The 23,937-nt window shown below is 37.8% G+C and overlaps 1 protein-coding gene across 2 annotated transcripts in view; it reads right to left on the reverse strand.

Moving 5' to 3' along the window:
• GRIA2 (glutamate ionotropic receptor AMPA type subunit 2) overlaps positions 1-23,937 on the reverse strand; it is a 194,248-nt gene that overhangs the window by 60,463 nt on the left and 109,848 nt on the right. For both annotated transcript variants that reach the window (XM_069557599.1, XM_069557598.1), the window contains exons 4-6: positions 18,334-18,530; positions 13,805-13,858; positions 9,061-9,222 (exon numbers count right to left, since the gene is read on the reverse strand). In XM_069557599.1, coding sequence (XP_069413700.1) covers positions 9,061-9,222; positions 13,805-13,858; positions 18,334-18,530 — 413 coding nt within the window. The remainder of the gene's footprint in view (positions 1-9,060; positions 9,223-13,804; positions 13,859-18,333; positions 18,531-23,937) is intronic.

Raw genomic sequence — 23,937 nt, forward strand, 5'->3', positions numbered from 1 at the left:
ATTAGCATATGGGTTTTAGTGCCTAAATTTGCATATCACATAATCATGGTATTAAATTTGGGAGTAATCTCAGCAATCATGGACATTTATTCCCTTTGCAGATGAAAAAATATGGACATGAGATGAACCCAGATATCATGCATTATAATTCAAACAGTGATAATGCATTTTCATTTTTCTTGGTATAATATGTATATCTCCATAGTTTAATATATCATTTCTATAACTTTTTTATAAAATATGTTATTTTATCAATATCATATTTTTAATTTGAGTTTATTTCAGTTATATAAACACTTTTTAAACCTGAACCACAAAACATAAGAGGTAAATCTTGTCAAGCAACTTTTTTGTTGCATGTCAAAAATACTTTAATATTCACTGTAGGGGATGACAACATGCCAGCAGTGAGTTTGGTCATTTAAAACATTCAAGGAGCAGAATCATTTTCATGAAGCCACCACAGCACATTTAATGCATGATGCTAATTACTCAACTCAAAGTGATTATACTATTTTTCAACAGGCCTGATAATTAAGAAAGTTTGAATTCCTGTTTTAAGTCTTTTTCTGAGTGTAATGGGATTCTTGGAGGAAAGCCATTATTTAAGGTGACATACAATGCCAGTCCTATATTATGGTTGAATTCCTTAACACCTGCAGGTCCCAACAGACACAATTCAAACTAGGTCCAAACTGTCCACATGACAAGGTACAATAGATGGTTATATACTGCAAGCCATTGAAGACCCTGAAAACACCAAAAATCTATCTCAAAACAGAAATGTGTGCAAATTAGTTTTAAGATAGTGTCAAATCATCTAAATCATCTGTCTCTTTGTCAACATCTTTTTTTGAGAAAGGTAAAATGCTCACTGCAACTGTTCCATTTAAACCCAGGTGTGGGCTGCCGTCTATGGGATCGCACAGAGTTGGACACGACTGAAGCAACTTGGCAGCAGCAGTAGCCATGATACTTCAGATCTGATTACTATAGAATTTTATATTTCAGCCAGCAAAATAACACTACTTTTCTGCCACAGCTGAGTAAAAGAACACAACAGATGCTCAGGACAAAAATTTAAACCTCATCTTATGGCAATTATAATTATCTATTTTTTCCTTTCCCCCTGTCTTGATATATTCAAAATATTGACTTATTTTTAACTTCATTCCTCTTCATTTCTACAAATCTCTCTTATGTGCCTATTCTGTGCAAATCCCGGCATGAGCTGTGGGGCTACTAGAAGGATGCAGAGTGTCTTTCCGAATCTTGTTTTCAATCCACAAATACCTCTCAACTGAATTTATATTCATATATTACAAATGTAGGGTTGTGATTTTTGCAATTTGGAAAACTCAGCAGTGGCCACAGGACTGGGAAAGGTCAGTTTTCATTCCAATTCCAAAGAAAGGCAATGCCAAAGAATGCTCAAACTACCGCATGATTGCACTCATCTCACATGCTAGTAAAGTAATGCTCAAAATTCTCCAAGCCAGATTTCAGCAATACGTGAACCATGAACTCCCTGATGTTCAAGCTAGTTTTAGAAAAGGCACAGGAACCAGAGACCAAATTGCCAACATCCGCTGGATCATGGAAGAAGCAAGAGAGTTCCAGAAAAACATCTATTTCTGCTTTATTGACTATGCCAAAGCCTTTGACTGTGTGGATCACAATCAACTGTGGAAAATTCTGAGAGAGATGGGAATACCAGACCACCTAACCTGCCTCTTGAGAAATCTGTATGCAGGTCAGGAAGCAACAGTTAGAACTGGACATGGAACAACAGACTGGTTCCAAATAGGAAAAGGAGTATGTTAAGGCTGTATACGGTTACCCTGCTTATTTAACTTCTATGCAGAGTACATCATGAGAAATGCTGGACTGGAAGAAACACAAGCTGGAATCAAGATTGCCAGGAGAAATATCAATCACCTCAGATATGCAGATGACACCACCCTTATGGCAGAAAGTGAAGAGGACCTAAAAAGCCTCTTGATGAAAGTGAAAGAGGAGAGTGAAAAAGTTGGCTTAAAGCTCAACATTCAGAAAACGAAGATCATGGCATCTGGTCCCATCACTTCATGGGAAATAGATGGGAAAACAGTGGAAACAGTGTCAGACTTTATTTTTGGGGGCTCCAAAATCACTGCAGATGGTGACTGTAGCCATGAAATTAAAAGACGCTTAGTCCTTGGAAGAAAAGTTATGACCAACCTAGATAGTATATTCAAAAGCAGAGACATCACTTTGCCGACTAAGGTCCGTCTAGTCAAGGCTATGGTTTTTCCTGTGGTCATGTATGGATGTGAGAGTTGGACTGTGAAGAAGGCTGAGAGCCGGAGAATTGATGCTTTTGAACTGTGGTGTTGGAGAAGACTCTTGAGAGTCCCTTGGACTGCAAGGAGATCCAACCAGTCCATTCTGAAGGAGATCAACCCTGGGATTTCTTTGGAAGGAATGATGCTAAAGCTGAAACTCCAGTACTTTGGCCACCTCATGCGAAGAGCTGACTCATTGGAAAAGACTCTGATGCTGGGAGGGATTGGGGGCAGGAGGAGAAGGGGACGACCGAGGATGGGATGGCTGGATGTCATCACGGACTCGATGGACTTGAGTCTGAGTGAACTCCGGGAGTTGGTGATGGACAGGGAGGCCTGGCGTGCTGTGATTCATGGGGTCGCAAAGAGTCGGACATGACTGAGCGACTGAAATGAACTGAACTGAACTGAATAAAATGAAGAGAACTGGCAAGTGTAACAAATCCATTTATTTCCCTCCCTCCTCATGCCACAACCACCATTCAGACAACTACCAGTTATTGTCTGCATTGCTCCTGAAATCTTCCTAAAAGCTCCTATCACCAAGATCTGTTGTCACCCGGGCAGCCCATAATCTTTGTGTATCAAAGCCATCGTTCTCCTCTAGAGCGTTCTGGCTGCTCTCGTGCTTGCTAAGTTGCTTCAGTTGTGTCCAGCTCTTTGTGACCCTATGAAACCATAGCCCATCAGGCTGGTCCATGTGGATTCTTCAGGCAAGAATGTTGGAGTGGGTTGCCATGCCCTTTTGCAGAAGATCTTCTTGACCCAGCTATCAAATTTGAGTCTTTTATATCTCTTGCATTAAGCAGATGGGTTCTTTACCACTAGCATCACCTGAGAAACCCTCAGAATAAGACAAATAATTTCTTAGAGGTCAACAAGGCACATATATGTCTATAAAGTATTCTTTCTCAGAATTCCCTCAAAACTCCTCTGTTCAACTTCCAGTCTTAGAGAAATATTTATATTTTCCTTGGACTGGAGACTTTGTGGGAAGTCATGTTCCCTTCCTTCTTCTAATACTTATCTCTCCCTCACGTTTTAAATTCCATATGATTCCCTCAAAAAAGGAAGCCTTTCTTGCTTACAGATCTGGGAATAGGAGCCTCTTAAGGGTGCTTTCCTTTGTTCATTCAGAAAGCCTTCTGCTAAAGAGTTGCTCTGTGCTAGGCCTACTTCTAGGAGCTAGGAACAAACAAAATCAGGTAACAAACAAACACCAACCAAAAACCCCTGCCTCCATGGCACTTACTTTCAAGGTGAAGGAGCCAGACGTTTAACAAACTAATGAATAAATTCATTATGAATACAGTACACAAAGAGGTATTAAACAGAAAAAACTGGAGCAGGGAAAGGGCAGGGGACACAATCTGATGGGTGGGGGGATTGCAATTTCAAACGGAGAGCCTGTTGCTAGCTTCCTTGAGGAGACGGCATCTGAATAAAGATCACAGAAGGCAGGAGGCTTAGCTTTGCAGATGCGAAGGGGAGAACAGTGCAGAAGAAAGAAGATTCAGTGCTGAGGGGGAAGGTCTCCTGTGCTTAAGAATGGATGGCTAACAAACACATGAAAAGATGCTCAACATCACTCATTATTAGAGAAATGAAAATCAAGGCCACAATGAGGTACCACTTCACACCAGTCAGAATGGCTGTGATCCAAAAGTCTGCAAGCAATAAATGCTGGAGAGGGTGTGGAGAAAAGGGAACCCTCTTGCACTGTTGGTGGGAATGCAAACTAGTACAGTCACTATGGAGAACAGTGTGGAGATTCCTTAAAAAAATGCAAATAGAACTGCCTTATGACCCAGCAATCCCACTGCTGGGCATATACACTGAGGAAACCAGAATTGAAAGATACACATGTACCCCAGTGTTCATCGCAGCACTGTTTATAATAGCCAGGACATGGAAACAACCTAGATGTCCATCAGCAGATGGGATAAGAAAGCTGTGGTACATATACACAATGGAGTATTACTCAGCCATTAAAAAGAATACATTTGAATCAGTTCTAATGAGATGGGTGAAACTGGAGCCGATCATACAAAGTGAAGTAAGCCAGAAAGAAAAACACCAATACAGTATACTAACACATATATATGGAATTTAGAAAGATGGTAATGGTGACCCTGTATGCGAGACAGCAAAAGAGACAGATGTGTAGAGCAGACTTTTGGACTCTGTGGGAGAGGGAGAGGGTGGGATGATTTGGGAGAATGGCATTGAAACATGTATACTATCATGTAAGAAATGAATCGCCAGTCTATGTTTGATGCAGGATTCAGGATGCTTGGGGCTGGTGCATGGGGATGATCCAGAGAGGTGATATGGGGTGGGAGGTGGGAGGGGGGTTCAGGATTGGGAACTCATGTACACCTGTGGTGGATTCATGTCAATGTAAGGCAAAACCAATACAGTACTGTAAAGTAAAATAAAATAAAAATTAAAAAAAAAAAGAATGGGTAGAAAGGCCACCATAAGTGAAGCAGAGGGAGCAAGGGAAGAGCCCAGAAGAGGAAGGCAGAGTATGTGCAGCCACATGAGCCAAAGGGATGCATGTAGCTTTTACTCCAGTGGCAGAGACGGCCACCGAGTGGCCTGGATGGAGAACAGAGGTGAAACAGGAGGGAAGGGGCAGGCACAACATTTGAAAGAACAGCATAGCCCCAGGACATGACATGATTAGAACTAACTGGATCCAAGATGGTAGATGAGTCCACTTCCACTAGACCTTGAGCCTCAGTATACATACTCACCGTAACACATCAGGAAGCTAAGTGACATAACCTCAGGGCCCATGACAGTTCCAAGGCCAAAAAGCGGGTGGAGGCCCCATTCCTGGAAATCCCCACCCCTTCTTCCAAAGTATCTAGAATACTTCTCCCACTCATTAGCCAATGAAATTAACTGCCCCTATAAACACTGACAACCCCAGACCTTGGGACCATCCTCACCTTTTGAGATGGCCCACACTCTGTCTGTGGAGTGTGTTTCTCACTAAATAAATCCACTTCTTACCTATCACATTGTCTCTCACTGAATTCTTTCTGAGCTGAGACATCAAGAACCTGAGCTTCATTAAGTCCTGAAACCAGGTGAGACTTCAGTTAAAAGACCAAGGATTCAAGTCCCAGTCTGAGTTACACAGTGTCAGCAGCATAATACAATTTAAGTTTTAAAAAGACCACAAGCCTGGAAGATAGAAGGACAAATGTAGAGCAAGGGAATCCAGTCTGGGAAATCACTGCAATATCCCCAGCAGCAAGGCCATGGGGGCTGGGTGTCAGGGGGTGCAGAAGAAGAAGGCTGTGCTGACAGATTGGCTGTAGGCTACAGGGTGAGAGAGAAGTCAAGTCCTTGGTTGAAAGGATAATTGTGAAGACAGGGTTTCTATCAACTGAGAGTGGAAGACTGTTACAGGAATAATTTTTCAGGGCCTGAAGAGGCAGCAGGGGTAGAAATCAGAAGTTTTAGAGTGTGTTGATTTCCACACATTAGTAAGATATTTCCCTCCTAAGTTATAAGGTCATTGCTGGTTTCTAGCCTGAAGACATCTGATACCACGAAGACTAGAAGTTTGTCTTCTCTGAGACCTGTAACAGTGCCCACTTGCAAAGTAAAAACTCAGTAAATGTATATTGAATTGATGAATGATCATTGAACATTAGCAAATTAGTGAAAGAGAATCAGATTTAAAATCTCAGTGCCACAACTCTAGAGTTACTTTTTCGTACAGGATATAGACATGAAAAAATTTAACATTCATAATTAATATTTGGTGTTTATTAAAATATGTGAAATATTGACAATTCAAGATTTTACTTGTATTGACTGAATAAGATTGATTTTACTTAGGTGACTATAGTAGCTGCATTAACTTTCAAGGAACACTAAAACTTTAAAATAATCATTAATTTAATAGTCCCACAACTCAATATAAATTATGTAATTTCCAGTGCCTAACCATGGAGAGAATTTGATGCAGTGAACTGCATTTTTATAAGTTTTTGTGCCTATAGCATAAGTTTTTATTGTAATATAATAAAACATGATTTAAATGATCAGGCAAAGCATCTGGTATAGTCAATGATCCAAAAGAAAATGTGCAAAGAAAGAACCACATTAACAATTACTTTCACTCCCTTTCCTTGAACAGATCATATATGCCACCTGTTCATACTAGGAAATGGTATATTGCTCCCTATCTAGATTTTGCTCCTTTCTTCTGTCCATGAGAAAAATCATGGGAGAAACAATCAAGAAAGTCCTGTCTTACTCAGCTGAAGAGCTTGATCTCTTGGCACTGCACCCCTCCCCAATTCCCTGGATTGCTCATGCTATTTCATCAATCTGGTTCTTCTTCCCAAGCACCCTCCTCTGCTTTTTTCCTGCTCAACCATGCTCTGCTCAGGCATTCCATCTCTGGAAAGCCTTCTTTACTATCCTACCTACCATAGTCTCCTAATCAAGTGCAGGAGCTGCCATATTTTACATGCATTGCTCTGTATTATATAATATTTGTTTATTGACATGTTTGTATCCAACATTGACTATGGATTAGCAATGGCAAGGATCATTTTTTTCAAAATTACCTTCAGTTCCCAGCTCTGTAGTACATGAGCAATACATGCCCATGTTATGACGAATTCCCAGCCAAAGGCACATCCTCCACATGGATTTTCTATACTTTTTACCAGGATTCAAAGGCCATATAAGATATATCTCCTATTGGCACCTATGTTTCCAAAGCTATGCTAAATATTGATAAGTCTTTGTCAATGTTGTTTTATTTTTGAGCCTAGATTCAAACAGTGACTCAGAGCTTACTTGTTTTGGGGGATGAAGTAGAAAAGAACAGCTTTATTGCTTTGTGAGGCAAAGGGGGACACAGCAAGCTCATGCCTCGAAAAACTGTGTGTCCCAATCTGGGAGAAATTGATGAGGAGTTTTATAGCAATGGTTCAAAGGTGGGGTTTCTGATAAGGATCAGGGTATGTGAAGCACCCTCATTCCTTTAATCTGGATTCATGGCCTTCCCCGAGTTCCAAAGGGTAGGTTCAAACAGTTGCTAATCATGAAAGGAGGGGATATACAGACAAGGAGAAGCCAAGAGACAACAGGGCAGCCTTGGGGCAGGGTCCTGGTTCCCCCTCCAGGGATACACATTACTTTATCTTTAAGCTTTTCTGTGGAACAAAAACCCCCAACAAATGGAAGAGCCTATGTTTTTATATTTACAGCCTGTGCTCTCTGGAGTGCCTCACAAGGAAGGGCCATCACAGTCTCTCTGAAACTTGGTAGAAGGGGCCATCAGGGAGCCAGCATTTCAGTCTTGCTGAAATGCTACAGCAAGGAAGGTCACCAACAAAGTGAAATCTGGCGCTACATGTTGGCAATCTTGGCTACATTTTTGGCAGAATATTTGTTCTGCCAAATACTGTTGGCAGAACACATTGCCAGCAATCTCTCATCCCCCAAATCTGCTTAAACTTTGATGTATGGCACATGAACTTTAATAGTGATATGACTTCCATGAGAAAAAATCATCTGCTTTCATCCTCTCACAGCCGGCAGCTGTGGGAGGCTACAGGATGACTAACAGAGTGTTCAGAGGAACACGTCAGCTCCATCTGAGGGTGAGTGCCACATGCAAGCTCCGTCAGAGAACTATACTGGCACCATGTCTGGGTGCGGGGAAGCCTGCAATCCCACCAGATGGGATCCACAGTCAGGTCCCTGCTGACAGCAGGTGAGGACAGACACTGATGGCTGTCCCCTTGTGGACTCTCAGCAATTCCATTGCACGAAGATGCCCACAAGATCATAACCCTGTTATAAATGCATATGTGCTGAATCTCAGTCAAGGTCACCAAACAAGAAGCCACCTACTTTTGAGGAAAAATTAGTTCTGGGCTATTCTTTAACATCCCATGGGATACTTTAATTCTGTGTCAAATTCTCACAAAATTAAAAGGATCCATTTACACACCCCAAAGCAGAAAACTTCAGAGCTTCTAATTTTTATCTAGCACCAGACTCACAGCCAGATACAAATTTAAAGGTAAACATTTATATCTGTTTTTTTTTTTTTCCATTTGTGCAGAAAACAAGAGCATCAGCTAAAATTCTCCAGGATGTATCAACATAACTGTGAGGGCATCTGAAATAACACTGTTCCTGACTGGTTCTTATACAATGTGCTTTATAACACACAGATAAACAGATCACTACACATTTGACAATGTTCTGCAACTTTTAATTGTCATATAACTCTAGTTTCATAAAGCAGTTGAACATGATCTCAGCCCACTCACTGTTCCATGCACTCTCCCTTAGGTTTTACTCATCTCTGCTCTCAATAAAGTGACCAACAGAAGAAAAATAAAAACCTTCTTATCAACAGCAGAAATATTCATATTTAGAAGTAAATATAGGCCTGTATGTGTACACACAATGAAATACATTGAATAAACAAGTAAAGACTTAAATGTGCCAAAACCCACAGAACATTCAAAGATTCTTTGATTGCATAAGGCACTATATTTATTTTGTTAATTATTCAAATAAATTTTTTCTTCTTTATAAGATGTCCCAGAGAACAGGCTAATCACCAGAAGTTAGTTAGAGACAGAGACAGAGGTGGAGGTGATGATGGAAGTGGAGGTGGAGGCTGGAATGGAAGTGGGAAAGGAGGTGGAGACGCAGGTGGAGGCAGATCCTGATAGACATGTACCTTAATTGTGGTTGTGTGTGCTCCAGGGTATTCTTTTTCTTCCAGTGTTGACCATCTTTCTATAAACTTAGATACCAGAGAATCATCATAGTCCACTATCTGAAATCCAGAGACATTTGCTCCTCCAAACTGAATTTTTAATAGGTCTCCATCGGTAAATCCCTGGGCAGAAAACACATTTATGTCATATTTTTTTATTAAGAACCAAATATAACTTTGACATTTACCAAATAACTCTATAAACTGTGGTTTTGCAAATTTCAAAGAATACCAAAGAGATATAAAAAGCCTACAGTAAATGTTTCATGCATTTTATCAGCAATATTCTTCTTTAGCACTTAGCATCATCTTGGTTATCGTGGTCCTTAATCAATGAATGTCTACTGGTCCTACTTACATAAAAGTTCTCCAGATTATTGAAATGGAGTCTTATTTATCCTTATCTAAGGAGAAGAATGGGGTTTTATTTATTATATCTACAACAGAGCACCACCAGATATTTAAACATTAAGCCAGTTCTTCAAGAGCTACAACACTGTGAGATGGTTATTGCTATTTAAATTGTTCATTCTCTCAGATAATATAAAACCTTTTAAAAGAGAAGGAAAGGTTCCAAATGCTTTGTCATTACTTGAAAGCAATTAAGCATGAAACTTAGTTTTTATAAAATGTATTTAATTTTTAAAAACTCACTTCTACTGTACTATCAGGATGAATGCAGTCATCACTAAAACTATCACATGGTGTTTCCACTGACTTCAAATACTGTGCTGATTTAAACTGTACTTCAGTTTAGGAGCACATTCTCCGAATGATGAAATCACAATTTTTAAAAGTCATGATTATAAATATTTTCACTTTATATACTATTCCACATCACTGTGCAAAAGAAGTGAAAATATTTTGACTCTAAAATGTAAGAGAGTCTTTTCTTTGTTGCTGATATTAAAAATATAGTTTAATATTATTTGTGTGGAGGATAATTATCTATATTTTGTTGGTGAATTATGTTTCTGTTTTTTCTTTTTATCAAAATAATTCAAATAAAGGAAAAATATATACAATAAAAATCACAGATTTTCTGTTCTGCCCCACACACGCATTAGTTAAGCTCTTCAAAACAATCCATTTCAGTAATTTTTGTTTTGCATGTATTTGCCTCCATATTTCTGCATGAAACATTTTTGCTCTTTTTTTCCTAACTTAACCATGCTAAGTTTTCTTATGAGTTTATACTTCTGCTAGATGAGTAAGTCTCATAACCAAACCATCTATCTCTCATCCCATTTTCATGTTCACTGTTTTCATATTTAAAATTCTGTTATTTAGAGTAAAGCCAGACAATGTGCTAGGATTTCATTTTCCTTCTTACATAATATTTCCTTCTAATGTTGATGATATCTGCATTTTTTTCACTACTAGAACTTTCTCTGTACTTATCCTTAATTTTTTCTGGTTGCTCCACAAAAAAATTTCATGTTTATACAAGTAAAGCTTTTTTGAAATAAAATATTCAAACATTGCAAGTAATCTATTTTTCCTGTGTCCTGGAGCCTTCCTCCTTAATGCTGCAACCTGATTGGTTCCTCTTTCAATTTGCTCTGCCATCGTTCCCCTGAAATGCCCCTCCCCACTTTTCTGAGCAGATTCTCCGTATCATTTTTCTTTCTTGTTTTACTCCTTCCTTCTGCTAGAGTCTGCAGAAGTCCTCTGAGACACATGGAGGTACGTTTTTGGAGACACTGAATGCCTGTAACTACCTTTATTTTGCTCTGACAATTGACCGGTATTTTGTCTGGTCAAAACTTAAAATTTCAATTTTAAATTGAAATCCTCATAATCTGAAGGCATTGTTCCAGAGACTTTTGTTTTTTATTAAAAATTACAATATCACTATTTCTAATCATTTTTTGCATGTGACCTGTTTCATACTCCTCCCTGGCCCACACCTGTCAATACCTTTAAGATCTTTTATTTATCTCTGAAATTTCATGATGATATTTTGATTAAAATACGAAACCTTCTGTCGTTCATTACTGTGTGTACCCAATAGGCAGTTGTGTGTCATTCAATACCAGGATTTTTTCTGAACATTTCTTTGATAACTTCCTTCTTCTTTTTTTTTTTTTTCACTATTTCTGTTTCTACAAAGTTTATTATTGAGATGTCACTCTTAGGTTAAACATCTCAGTCCCTTAGTCTTCTCCACACACACCATTTTATATTGTATTGCCATTTTGCTACATAATTTGAAAGATTTTCTTAAATTTACCTTCCAAATTACTCAATTTACATGTGATTTTAGAAAAAAAAAAGTTAATTTCCCAGAGCTCTTTCTTGTTCCGTTTTTTTTAGCATCCTTTTCTTTTCTTTATGGATAACATTTTCTCCTCTTTCTCTGAACATATTCTTAAAATTTGAAGCATTGTTCTGATTCCTGACTGCCCTGTTTCTCTTTACTTGTTTATTTGTACTGTGTCCTTCATGGCAAATATTTTTCTCAAATGCCTAGTAATGCTTGGCAGTCTAAGAGGAAGATGCTGAAATGATTCTTGAAATTTGTATGTGCCCAAGTCGGGCTGGTTGATGAGTGAGCCTCATTGTAGACAGAGTCAAGTGGGTGGATGGGCAAGGCTTTTAATTTGTATATGAAGGGCTGAAGAAAGGAAAATTGCATTCCCTATGACTTTATCTCTTTTAATGATATATCGGGAACGGAACCACATCCTGTTGGGGAGGTTAATCAAGCTTTCAGCAATTCCTGAAGAAATGAGCCGACAATAATATCTGAGGATTTTTCTATCTATTACAACCACTTCCTCTTACACTCATTAGCCACTGGAAGGGAAAGCATGCAAGTCCAATCAAGAGTTTAGAAGATGAAAGCCCTTCAACTTTGGATGGCATTCTTCAATTTTAAATGTCAGGGAAATTTTCAAGTGCTCTAGAAATTCTCAGAAACTGCAGCACTCTACAGATTCTTTGAATCTACTGATTCACCAGAAGTTCCATATGGTGAGGATACAAAGTATTTAGAAAAGGAAAAACACCACTTGAATTCAGATAAAATATTAGATAGACTTTTCCCCAGAAGCATGACAGCAGCAAGAAGTTGCTGTTATTTTTGACTCTTTTTACTTTGGTCATTCAAACACATATTTCCTTTTTCATATCAACTCTCAAATGGACCTCCTTCTGTCATTATTTCTCCATGTTCCGATATAACTTCTCCATCTGGACATTTTTAAAGATCACAGCTTTCAGTGTGACTCTATGCTGTTCATCAAATAGCATAATTCACATGGGGACTGACTGTCCAGACTGTTCCTTGCACAGAACGGTTCTGGAAAGGCTGATTACAGAGCTGCATTTATTTTAACTCTTGCTTCTCTAGTCAGGAGTCATTTAGGGTCTATAAGCCAACTGGTAAGTAAGTTCTAAAGAGTTTTTAGAATAGCTATTTCATTGCCAAACAGAAATTTTATATTGAACAACCAGCTTTCCCCAATAGCATGTATGTCTAGGGTTTAATATTCTTTATCAATGCTGAAAACAATACTTATCACCTGTAAAATTGTGGGCTTTTTCAATCTCTCCACGACTACTAGAAGTAATGTCTTGTGATATAACAATCTAATATTGCAGAAGCCACGACACAGATCTTCATTGTATAAATAGGAAACCTCAGAGTCCGATAATGCTGTGGAGAATACATTCTCATTCTCTTCTTTTGTCCCTCTTCTAATCACGTTTTTTCTCAGGTTGGGGAGAGGCAGCCCTCAATTATACAGAGTCACATTTAATAAAGATTGTAAACCTTTGGAACACTAAAACCTGGAGCTCATTTTATTCTGATTTAAAAATTGTTTTGAAAAACGGAAACATCTAGTGATAATTCTAAATTGACTTTGGCTATACTGAAGAAAGGGAGATGCAATTAACCACTAGGATGTTTCAATATAGGGGCTTCTCGGGTGATTCAGTGGTAAAGAATCCGCCTGCCAGCACAGGAGATGTGGGTCCGATCCTCGGGTTGGGAAGATCCCCTGGAGGAGGAAATGGAAACCCACTCCTGTATTCTTGCCTGAGAAATCCCATGGACAGAGGAGCCTGGTGAGTTATAGTCCATAGTGTCGCAAAGAGACACAACTGAGCAATACACACATGTGTTTCAGTATAATCTAAATTTTAGAGGAATCTCAAAGAAAAAGTGATCAACTGTAGTAATTCAGTTTTCATTGTGTTGCTTATACAGCAAGTAGGAAATCAGAAATAAATAATGTATGACATATAAATATTCTAGATATTTCCAGGTTTTCTTTTGCACTAAGACACAGTCTCACAAATGTGCATTTACACACAAAGAACTTTAAAGAAATGGGTAAAGGGTAATATTTATAAATTATAGTGACAAAAATAAGAGGAAATTTGGACAACAAAATTTTATCTTTTTGAAAATTTTCCCTCTGTTAACACAAAGCATATGACTTGTAACACAAAGCATAAGCTTGTCAATATTGTTCTATCATTTCTCACATCATTTATAATAATAGGAAAGTGATTAGGAAATATAAAGTGGAAAGTAAATCTAAAACATAACAAATTCAGAAAAACATCACCACTTCTAACTGACCAATGTAATCAAAATACGTTTTTAAAAATACCATTGATAAATCCTAGCTATTGATTGTTCTTAATTTATAGGCATCTGTGTTAAAATAATAACTATAATTAATTCACCTACCAGATTTGCAATGATGTAATGGTACCCTTTAACATGTTTTCCAATGGTAATAACCTGACAAAGATAAAAAAAAACAAATGTAAGTAATGCAAATGTAAAATTACTTATGACTTGATTCAGAAAATTAAAATTTTTTTTACTATGTTTCTTGATCATCTACAAAGAGTCAAATGTGATAAAACATGATTATCAAATTCAGAGACTATTTCTCTCTGAAAAAAGTAAACATACATTTCAGTGCTTTATAAATTTTACCATTCAAGAAGCCAACAACTAAAAAAATTACACATGTATTTTATAATAGTACATGAGTTTTAAAAGAATATTAAGAAGTATATGACAGAATTCTAAAGGAGGACTGTAAAATAATATTCCAATCTTAAGAATCTTGAAATAATTTTAGCCTAGTTACAATGAACATTGTTATTTCCAGTTTGAAGCAGCAAAATATCAGGGAAGCTAATTTTTCTACACAAATCCAAGTCAAAAATCAATGGTGAGATAAACACCAAATGGAACAAGCAATTGTTGGTAATGCTCACAACAATCTTGGACATTACTGAATCAACTGGACCCCTCACTGATCTAAATCACTGACAAAGAAAAGTGGGTGAAATAGCCATGCTGTAGAGTGGTACTTAGATACTCAACTGTAATTTCTATTTTTAAGGAAATAGTTACACCTATGCAAAGCATCGCATGCTAATAAAAATTGGAAAACATTAGCTCAGTCCCTTATTAAACTATTTTGGGGGCTTCTCTTTGCTTTTAGCAAAATGATCAAAATCCTTCATATGTAGCAAAATCCAGGTCCATCTTCTCCCTCTCTAACTAGAGTTAGAGTCCTCTTTCAGTTTCTTTGTGCACAAAAGGTTTCTTTCCATCACCTCAGGGCTTTCATAGATCCCATTGACTCTGCTTGGAAAGTTCCCCCACCACCATCTTTGTCTCTTGAGGCACAGCGAACCCCAGCCTAAATCACTACCTCCTAGAAGATTCCCTTCCTGAATCCACTTCCTCATCCAAGACAAAGTGAGGTGCTCAAAGAGCAAGTGAAAGTCGCTGAGTCTTCTCTGAGCTTTTGCGACCCCATGGACTATACAGTCCATGGAATTCTCCAGGCTAGAATACTGGAGTGAGTAGCCTTTCCCTTCTCCAGGGGGCCTTCCCAACCCAGGGATCGAACCCCATCAAAAAACAAGTGGAGGGCCAAACCCTAGAAGGATTTCAACATATTTCACCACTACCTCATACGGCAGACTTTGCTTCTAAGTGGTCGCTATTTGGAAGGGAGTTTGGGTTTACATTATTTTTTAACTTCTTTTTATGTTACACAACTAAATTGCCTTTTCCCAGAAAAAAACACTTTGTATTGAAGGTAGGATTTTGAAGAAAATATATCCTCCTAAATGAAATGCGTTTTAATTAACTAACATAAGCTGAATTTAGATGATCATGTCTCATATTTCCTACTGGCATCTATTGACTGTCCTTACTGGTCATCCTACTGTATCAATCATGCATGTCTTCCTTCCGGGAATTAAGAAAAATCGCAGTATAAACGATGCTACCAGAAGTAGAAGTCCTTGACTTGTGTGTTCATTGACAGAAAGAAGAAATATGAAAATGATCTAGCCCTACTTCTGCCTAAGAATTAGTATCAGCCATACAATCATATTTATGTTTTGTGGAGCCATTAGTATTATACTATCAACAGTAAGTTTGTTAATTTCTAAATGCTTTTGATGTCTGAGTCCTTTTCCCACCTAATCACAACTAGAAACAGGTGTTTCTAAGATTTTATTAAGTGATAAAGTACTCAAGACTACCATTGTTTAATTCTATTTCTAACTAATTTAAGCTATTAGGAATATAAAGTTTTGTCTCATCTCCATTCTCTTGACAGAGGGAATAAGCGAATAGTGTTTCCTTTTCTTTAAATGTACCACAGACCTACATTTTGCCTAGTAAACTCTATTCAACAAAGGCCTTCAATGATCTCTCAATTGAAATTACTTTTATGTTCAACTTTTTTTCTCATAATATCCTGTTCTGTTCCTTAATAGTACATAGCATTATTATAGTTGCATATTTATTGAACCGTAAAACATCATGACTGTTCACCTTGACGGGGCAGGCCAGTTCTGTTTAACATTATGTTTTTGGATCTGCTGCAGTGCCTGTCTGGCAAACATTAGATGCTGAGAGAAATTTATTGAACAAACACATGAAGGCTTGGACACAAGCCAGCCAGCCAAGTGGTACCCGTGTGTGAACCTTTCATAAATCTTCCAACTCCTGTTAATACTTCCTCCTCCATGCCCTTAGACCACATTGCATTATAACCTGCAATACTGCAGCCCTGATTATGTATGAACACTTTCATTCCCCTCTAAACAGTGAATTCATGGGGTGTGGTCTAGGCTTTCTTTCCTTTCTCTGTATCCCTCATTCCAGACACATATAATGTCCTCAATAAATGCACACATGCACACTGTACATTCAAATAAAATATATGCCCAAGATACTGTGTACATTTTGATATGGACATTTATTTAATCATAACCATGTATTATTTGTTTCAAAACATTCCATTCCATGAAGGAACATCATTTGCAGCAACACTGATGGATCTAGAGATTACCATACTAAATGAAATAAGCCAAAGACAAATACCATATGATATTATTTGCATGTGGGATCTAAAATATGATACAAAGGAACTTACCTACGAAACAGAAATGGTCTCACAGACATAGAGAACAGATTTTTGGTTGCCGAGAGGGAGAGATGGGGGAGTGAAGGACTGGGATTTGGGGATTAGCAAATTCAAACTATTATATATAGAATGGATAAATAGCAAAGTCCTAGTGTATAGCACAGAGAACTCTATTCGATATTTGATAAACCATCATGGAAAAGAATATAAGAAAGAATGTATATATATAGATAGATATAGATAGATATAACTCAATCACTTTGCTGTATAGGAGAAACGAACTAACATTGTAAAGCAACTATACTTCAATAAAATAAATGTTAAGAAGTTCCATTCTCTATATTCCCAGTTGTTCTCATAGTTTCTCTCTTCTGGTTTTGAAGGAAATATTTTCTTATAGGCTTTCACCAACCTGTATTATGATGAGTCATGAACACACACATTTTTAAAACCAAAGACTAATGACTATTATTAAAATTCAGTTTTAATGAGAATCTCTTCTGAAATTCAAATGAGTTGTTGAGGTCACATTTGAACAAGAGGCCTTCAGGTTAAAAACAATCCCAGTCTCACATCCTGAGATAAGATTAAGACTTTTCTACTGATATGTTCACTTCTCTGGCATATGACATTTTGTTCTTCCTCATAACAAGCTAGTTTTGTTCACTTATTCAATGTTTCATGAGAAATCTATTTTGTATATCTTAGGCCTTGTATTATTCTATATCAATTAAGGCTTCATCAACATTTGCATTTGCAAAATGTTTTGTGTTATACAGATTAATGAATCTAATTTTCTCTTCAAAGCCTAGAGAGAGAATATATGCATGGTAAACTGCATATTTTATTTCCAATCCTATATTATTCCAAGGAATAATTTTATATATATTCATTTATATGTGTAAATAACATATAAATGAATATTATAGCATTATTGCAAGGAAAATATAAATATACATTTTCAGTTGGAAAAGAAGCAGATCCCAGTGGAGGAGACTTCAGTCGGTAAATTCTGATGCTTTTCACCACCACCCCTGGTCATCCCCCTGTCTGTATAACATGACTTTATTTCTATCCCTTGAATATCACTACATGGTTGTTGCATTCTGAAAGATCTTAAATTTTGAAAGAAAAATCACGTGAAGAGCACAGATAAAGCATCTGTATCTCTGGTATCATGTTATTCTTTAAAATACTGCAAATTAATACATCAGTTTACTTCTCAAACAGAAAGGACGAAGTATATCTCCACTATGTATTTTATTTTCATAAGTGACACAAAACCTACCTATTAGGAGGAAAAAATTTCTTCTTGGAAAAATAAACAGCTGCTCTTTCTGAAGACGTAAACCCATTCAGACAACAATCCAGGTTTAGCATACCACATTGTATTATCCTAAATGTTTGATCCTTCATGTCTTGCCAAAGAACTCATATATTACTTATTTTCCCTTAGGACTCAGACTTATTTTCACTTAATATGTGTCTATGTCTTTATCTCTAAAAAGTTCAAAGGAACTGGATTTTAAATTTCCATTTCAAAATACTGAAGTTTAGGACAACAATTACCATACACAACATGAGCCAGGAATCATGTACTGAATATATGTAATGATTAGTGTGATGTGTCTGCGTTGTTGGGGACCGCCTGTTATTGCTCAATGAAGCCAGAGATAATCTAACTGATGATCTGTGCTGTATCCTCCCTAAACCGGCAAAACTGCTGCACCAGCATCTCACACACACTCTGCAAACGCTGACACTGCACGCAGCCTCTAAATTTGGTGCCTTAGGAAACAGAGGAGCAAACCTGGTCTACGATGTCGTTGACTTTGTCCCGCTCACAGTCCAGGATGACACGCCGCTCCTTTTTTAGCTCCAGATCCTGGAAGAGGGAGCGGTAGGTCTCATCTTTCTTGTCGTTGTTAATGTTCCCCACGTTGATGGCAGTCACTTGCCACTTCTTCTCGGCGGCAGAATCCAGCACGGCCTGCAGGGTGGACAAGCCTAGGAAGGCAGAGAGACGTGGGGCCTGATGAGGAGGCTGGAAAAATGCAGAACCGCACTGGGAAACTGACAGCACATATATTTTGAAGGCTGATATTTTTGTGCAATTAAGGGGATACTAACACTTCTAAAAAGCTACAGCTAAAATCCTTATCAACATCCACTCATTTCCACTTTACATCAACGGCTCTTTCCTCTAACTGCCATTATTTTGATGAAAAGAGTCATAGCTTGAGGAAAAACCACACCCCTTTCTTTCAGCCCCCTTTTCTCAACTGTCTTCCTCTGAATAGTACCAAAGTGTGATTTTTTTTTTTTTTAATACTTTGGGGTTTTGTTTTGTCTTGTTTTGCCAAACTGAGCAGCATGTGAGATCTTAGTTCTCCTAGGAGGGTTTGAAACTGCAAGGTTGGCAGTCTGTAAAAGCACCCAGTCCCAACCACTGGACTGCCTGGGAATTCCCTATCTCTGTTTTTTGTTGTTGTTGTTGAGTTACATGTTTTTGCTTTTTTTTTTTTTTTAATGTGGACCATTTCTAAAGTCTTTATTTAATTAATTACAGTATTGCTTCTGTTGTTTATATTCTGTTGTTTATATTTATGTTATTTTTGGCTTCAAGGCATGTGTAATCTTAGCTCCCTGACCACGTATTGAACCCACATTCCCTGCATTGGAAGGTGAAGTCTTGACCACTGGGACTGTGGAAGTCTCCATCTCTGGCTTTAACAAAATAAAAAGACATTCCATTCTTTCTTGTACAGAATGGAAAAGTAATATTTGTTTATCTATGACAGTCTATTTCACATTATTATCCTGAAGAGGCTGAGTCTGTTTTCAGTGAGATTAGTCTATGTGGGTCTCTGTGAGCCTAAAAGCCAAGCATCTCTGAGGCTCCTATCATTTTCCGGTCAGCAGTTGTTATTTCTTCCGCAGCCTTCTGTTATATCATTTTTTGTGTGTATTATTGGGACTAATGCTGCAGAAATTACATGTTCACCTCTTAACCAGATGGGCAGCCAGCTTTCTCACACATATTAGTTACATTTGCTTAACTTCCCAAATGTGAGACCAGTCTGCTAGTAGTAACCACTTATAGCATCATACAACTTAGAAGATGGTATTTTTATTTTTAGTTGTTCACACATTACCTCACATGTAGAATTTGGAGGAGGAACACTTTGGGAACATCTTTCTTAAAGTTAATTCTGCCATTTAATATTTGGAAAACCAGTATATAAATGTGTCCTTCATGTTACTTCAACTCTTCATAGTCAACACAATTTCAGCACTTCTACAAAGAGCTTAATGAACAATAAAAATCAAAGCTCCAAAAAGAATTCAGGTCTCCTCACATCATCTTCCTTATTCCAGACAGACGAGACTATTGATCCTCTTTTATCCATAGAATGTGGGACTTATCCAATTTAATCACATGACTGTAAAAGCTTTATTCATGTACTGAACTTTATGTAATTCTACTTACCACAACAAAACAATATGTGCATTCTAAATCTTGTTGAAAATTACCTAATCCTGGAAAATATTGTTAAAGTTTTTACTGATTCTATACTGGCGAAGGATATTTGAGAAGGGTCTAGAACATCTTGTTACACCATAAAGCAAGGAAACTGCAAAACTACCAGCACTGGGTCAAAGACTCAAACCAATTTGAGAAGAATCACTTTAAATAAAGATGAGGCGATGTGAACGTCAGTAAGAATAATATCTACAAAAAACTTAAATACATATATTTTTAAAGCCATGAATTAGCAATGACAGCTAATAAAAACATGTGATTGCCTTTGAAAGATGCCATTTGATGGCTTTTTGAAAGGAGCCAAGTAATTATTTTGAAAACTGGTAAATGAAGGAAAATAAACAAGCTTTTTTCCTGCCTTTCCTGTATGAACTCTACTCAGGGTGATAATTAAGGGAGGTTTTTATTTTTGGAAAAAACTCCAGCTAATAAATGATGAAATAATACAGATCCAGAATTATAACCAATCTTGCAACACAGAGTGAATTAATGAATCAAGACAACAATGGTCAACTAATGCTAACAACACAAAAAGAGAGAGATGGCCAGAAGTTATCTTTCAAATGGGGATACTCAACATCACCTATGCAGTACTCACGCCAAAAAAGCTAATGTGAACCTCAACAAGCATCTAGAACTAATTATCCTTTCATGAGGAATATAGGCAATGCGTTAAATGCCACAATGGTGCAATCATCAAATTCCAAATTGTGGGACTCTCTTCAAGAAAATTAGAGATACCAAGGGAACATTTCATGCAAAGATGAGGACAATAAAGGACAGAAACGTTATGGACCTAAGAGAAGCAGAAGATACTAAGAAGAGAGGGGAAGAATACACAGAAAAACTATACAAAAAGGATCTTAATGACCCAGATAATCATGATGGTGTGTTCACTCTCCTAGAGCCAGACATCCTGGAGTGCAAAGTCAAGTGGGCCTTAGGAAGCATAACTACGAACAAAGTTAGTGGAGGTGATGGAATTCCAGCTGAGCTATTTCAAATCCTAAAAAATGATGCTGTGAAAGTGCTGCACACATATTTTGCAATATGCCAGCAAATCTGGAATATTCAGCAGTGGCCAAAGGACTGGAAAAGGTCAGTTTTCATTCCAATTCCAAAGAAAGGCAATGCCAAAGAATGTTTAAACTACCACAAAATTGCACTCATCTCACACACCAGCAAAGTAATGCTCAAAATTCGCCAAGCAAGGCTTCAACAGTACATGAACTGGGAACTTCCAGATGCTCAAGCTGGATTTAGAAGAGGCAGAGAAACCAGAGATCAAATTGCCAATATCCGCTGGATCATGGGAAAAACAACAGAATTATAGAAAAACATCTACTTCTGCTTCACTGGGGCTTTTCCCTGATAGCTCAGTTGGTAAAGAATCTGCCTGCAAAGCAGGAGATCCTGGTTCAATTCTTGGCTGGGGAAGATCTGCTAGAGAAGGGATAGGCTACCCACTCCAGTATTCTTGGGCTTCCCTTGTGGCTCAGCTGGTAAATAATCTGCCTACAATGTAGGAGACCTAGGTTCAATTCCTGGATTGGGAAGATCCCCTGGAGAAGGGAAAGGCTACCCACTCTGGTATTCTGTCCTAGAGAATTCCATGGAATGTACAGTCCATGGGGTCTCAAAGAGACAGACAGGACTGAGTAACTTTCACTTTCACGCTTCATTGACTACTTTAAAGCTTTGATTGTGTGGATCACAACCAACTGTGGAAAATTCTTCAACAGATAGGAATACCAGATCTTACCTGTCTCCTGAGATATTCATATTCAGGTCAAGAAGCAACAATTAGAACCAGACATGGGACAATGACTGTGTTCCAAATAGGGAAAAGAGTATGCCAAGGCTGTATATTGCCACCCTGCATATTTAGCTTATATGCAAGCACATAATACAAAATGCCAGGCTAGATGAAGCACAAGCTGGAATCAAGATCGCTGGGAGAAATATCAATAACCTCAGATATGCAGATGACACCACACTATGGCAGAAAGCAAAGAGAAACCAAAGAGCCTCTTGATGAAAGTGAAAGAGGAGAGTGAAAGGGTTGCCTTAAAATTCAACATTCAAAAAACTAAGATCATGGCATCCTGTTCCATCACTTCATGGCAAATAGATGGGGGTTTCAATGGAAACAGTGACAGACTTTATTTTCTTGGGCTTGAAAATCACTGCAGATGGTGACTGCAGCCATGAAACTGAAACACGCTTCTTGGAAGAAAAGCTATGACAAAGCTAGACAGCATATTAAAAAGCAGAGACATTAGTTTTCTGACAGAGGTACATATAGTAAAAGCTATGATTTTTCCAGTAGTCATGCATGGATGTGAGATTTGGACATAAAGAAAGCTGAGCACTGAAGAATTGATGCTTTTGAACTGTGGTGTTGAAGAAGACTCTTGAAAGACCCCTGGAGGCAAGATTACACCAGTCAATCCTAAAGGAAATCAGTCCTGAATATTCATTGGATGGACTGATGCTGAAGCTGAAGTTCCAATGCTTTGGCCACCACATGTGAAGAAATGGCTCAATGTAAGAGACCCTGATGCTGGGAATGATTGAAGGCAGGAGGAGAAGGGACGACAGAGGATGAGCTGGCATCACCAACTCAGCTGACATGCATTTGAGCAAGTGCCTGGAGTTGGTGAAGGACAGGAAAGGCTGTCATGCTGTAGTTCATGGGGTCGCAAAGAGTGGGACATGACTGAGCGACTGAACTGACTGGCTGACTGTGGGGAAGTCTCTATATCACCTTATAAAAGGCTTAAGATATACGTTAACCAACTGGATATATGGGGCTCATTTTTATCCTGATTCAAACTGTGAAAAAAGCAGATGATGTTAGAAACAAATTAATGTTGACTTGCCTATATATGATAATAATACTGTGGTTATATTTAAACCAAGAGAATTAGTCTTTCAAAATACAAACTGAAATATTTACTGATGAAATAACAGGATGTGAAGTATCTGCTTGAAAATAATGCTGAAGGGCAGAAGGACAGAGATAAAATGGCATTCCTCTTATCAGTCATTAATAAAGTTGGCTTAAGGGTGCTGGCTGCTGCTGCTGCTGCTAAGTCGCTTCAGTCGTGTCCGACTCTATGCGACCCCATAGACGGCAGCCCACCAGGCTCCCCTGTCCCTAGGATTCTCCAGGCTGGAGGGTCTCCATATTATTCTGTCCTTGTTGTTATTTAAAATATTTCATAATGAAAATTAAAAATAATTTACTCCATTTCAAATTGAAAAGTAGAATCATAAATTAAACTTAAAATGAATTACGTGGAGTTTTGTGGCAAAACAACAAACTCAGTTTCCTCCATTTGGTCTTGTAAGAACAATAAAAGCAAAATTAAAATAAACAAGATTTTCTCAAGGGATAATTTAAATAGGGACTACATGCCATTGTAAAAAATATATTAATGAAGACTTCTTTTAAAAAATTCAGGGATCGCCTATGATTTCTATTCACTGTAAATAAATAGCCAGGTTTCTCAGATGGCACAGTAGTAAAGAATCACCTGCCAGTGCCAGAAGCACAAGAGACACAATCCTTCCAGGATGTAATTCAAGTCCTTTTCTTGATTTTCATCATCAGTGAGGACAGTACCACAGTTGGTCATCAGAATCAATTTGATAGCTATTAATGTGCTTGAAAACAGTTATTAAGTTCATTCAGTTTTCTAGTAGGGAAAAAAAACTAATTTTCTAAACTTTCTCCACTGTCAAGGTCCTGCCTTTTCACATTCCAATCATGATGTGACTCTGCTTTGCCACCTCTTTAAAAACTGCATATCAGTTTTACATATACATACGCATGCGTGTGCAGCTAAGTCACTTCAGTAGTGTCTG

Source organism: Ovis canadensis, chromosome 17 (genome assembly GCF_042477335.2).
Source record: "Ovis canadensis isolate MfBH-ARS-UI-01 breed Bighorn chromosome 17, ARS-UI_OviCan_v2, whole genome shotgun sequence".
Classification (NCBI taxonomy): Eukaryota; Metazoa; Chordata; class Mammalia; order Artiodactyla; family Bovidae; genus Ovis; species Ovis canadensis.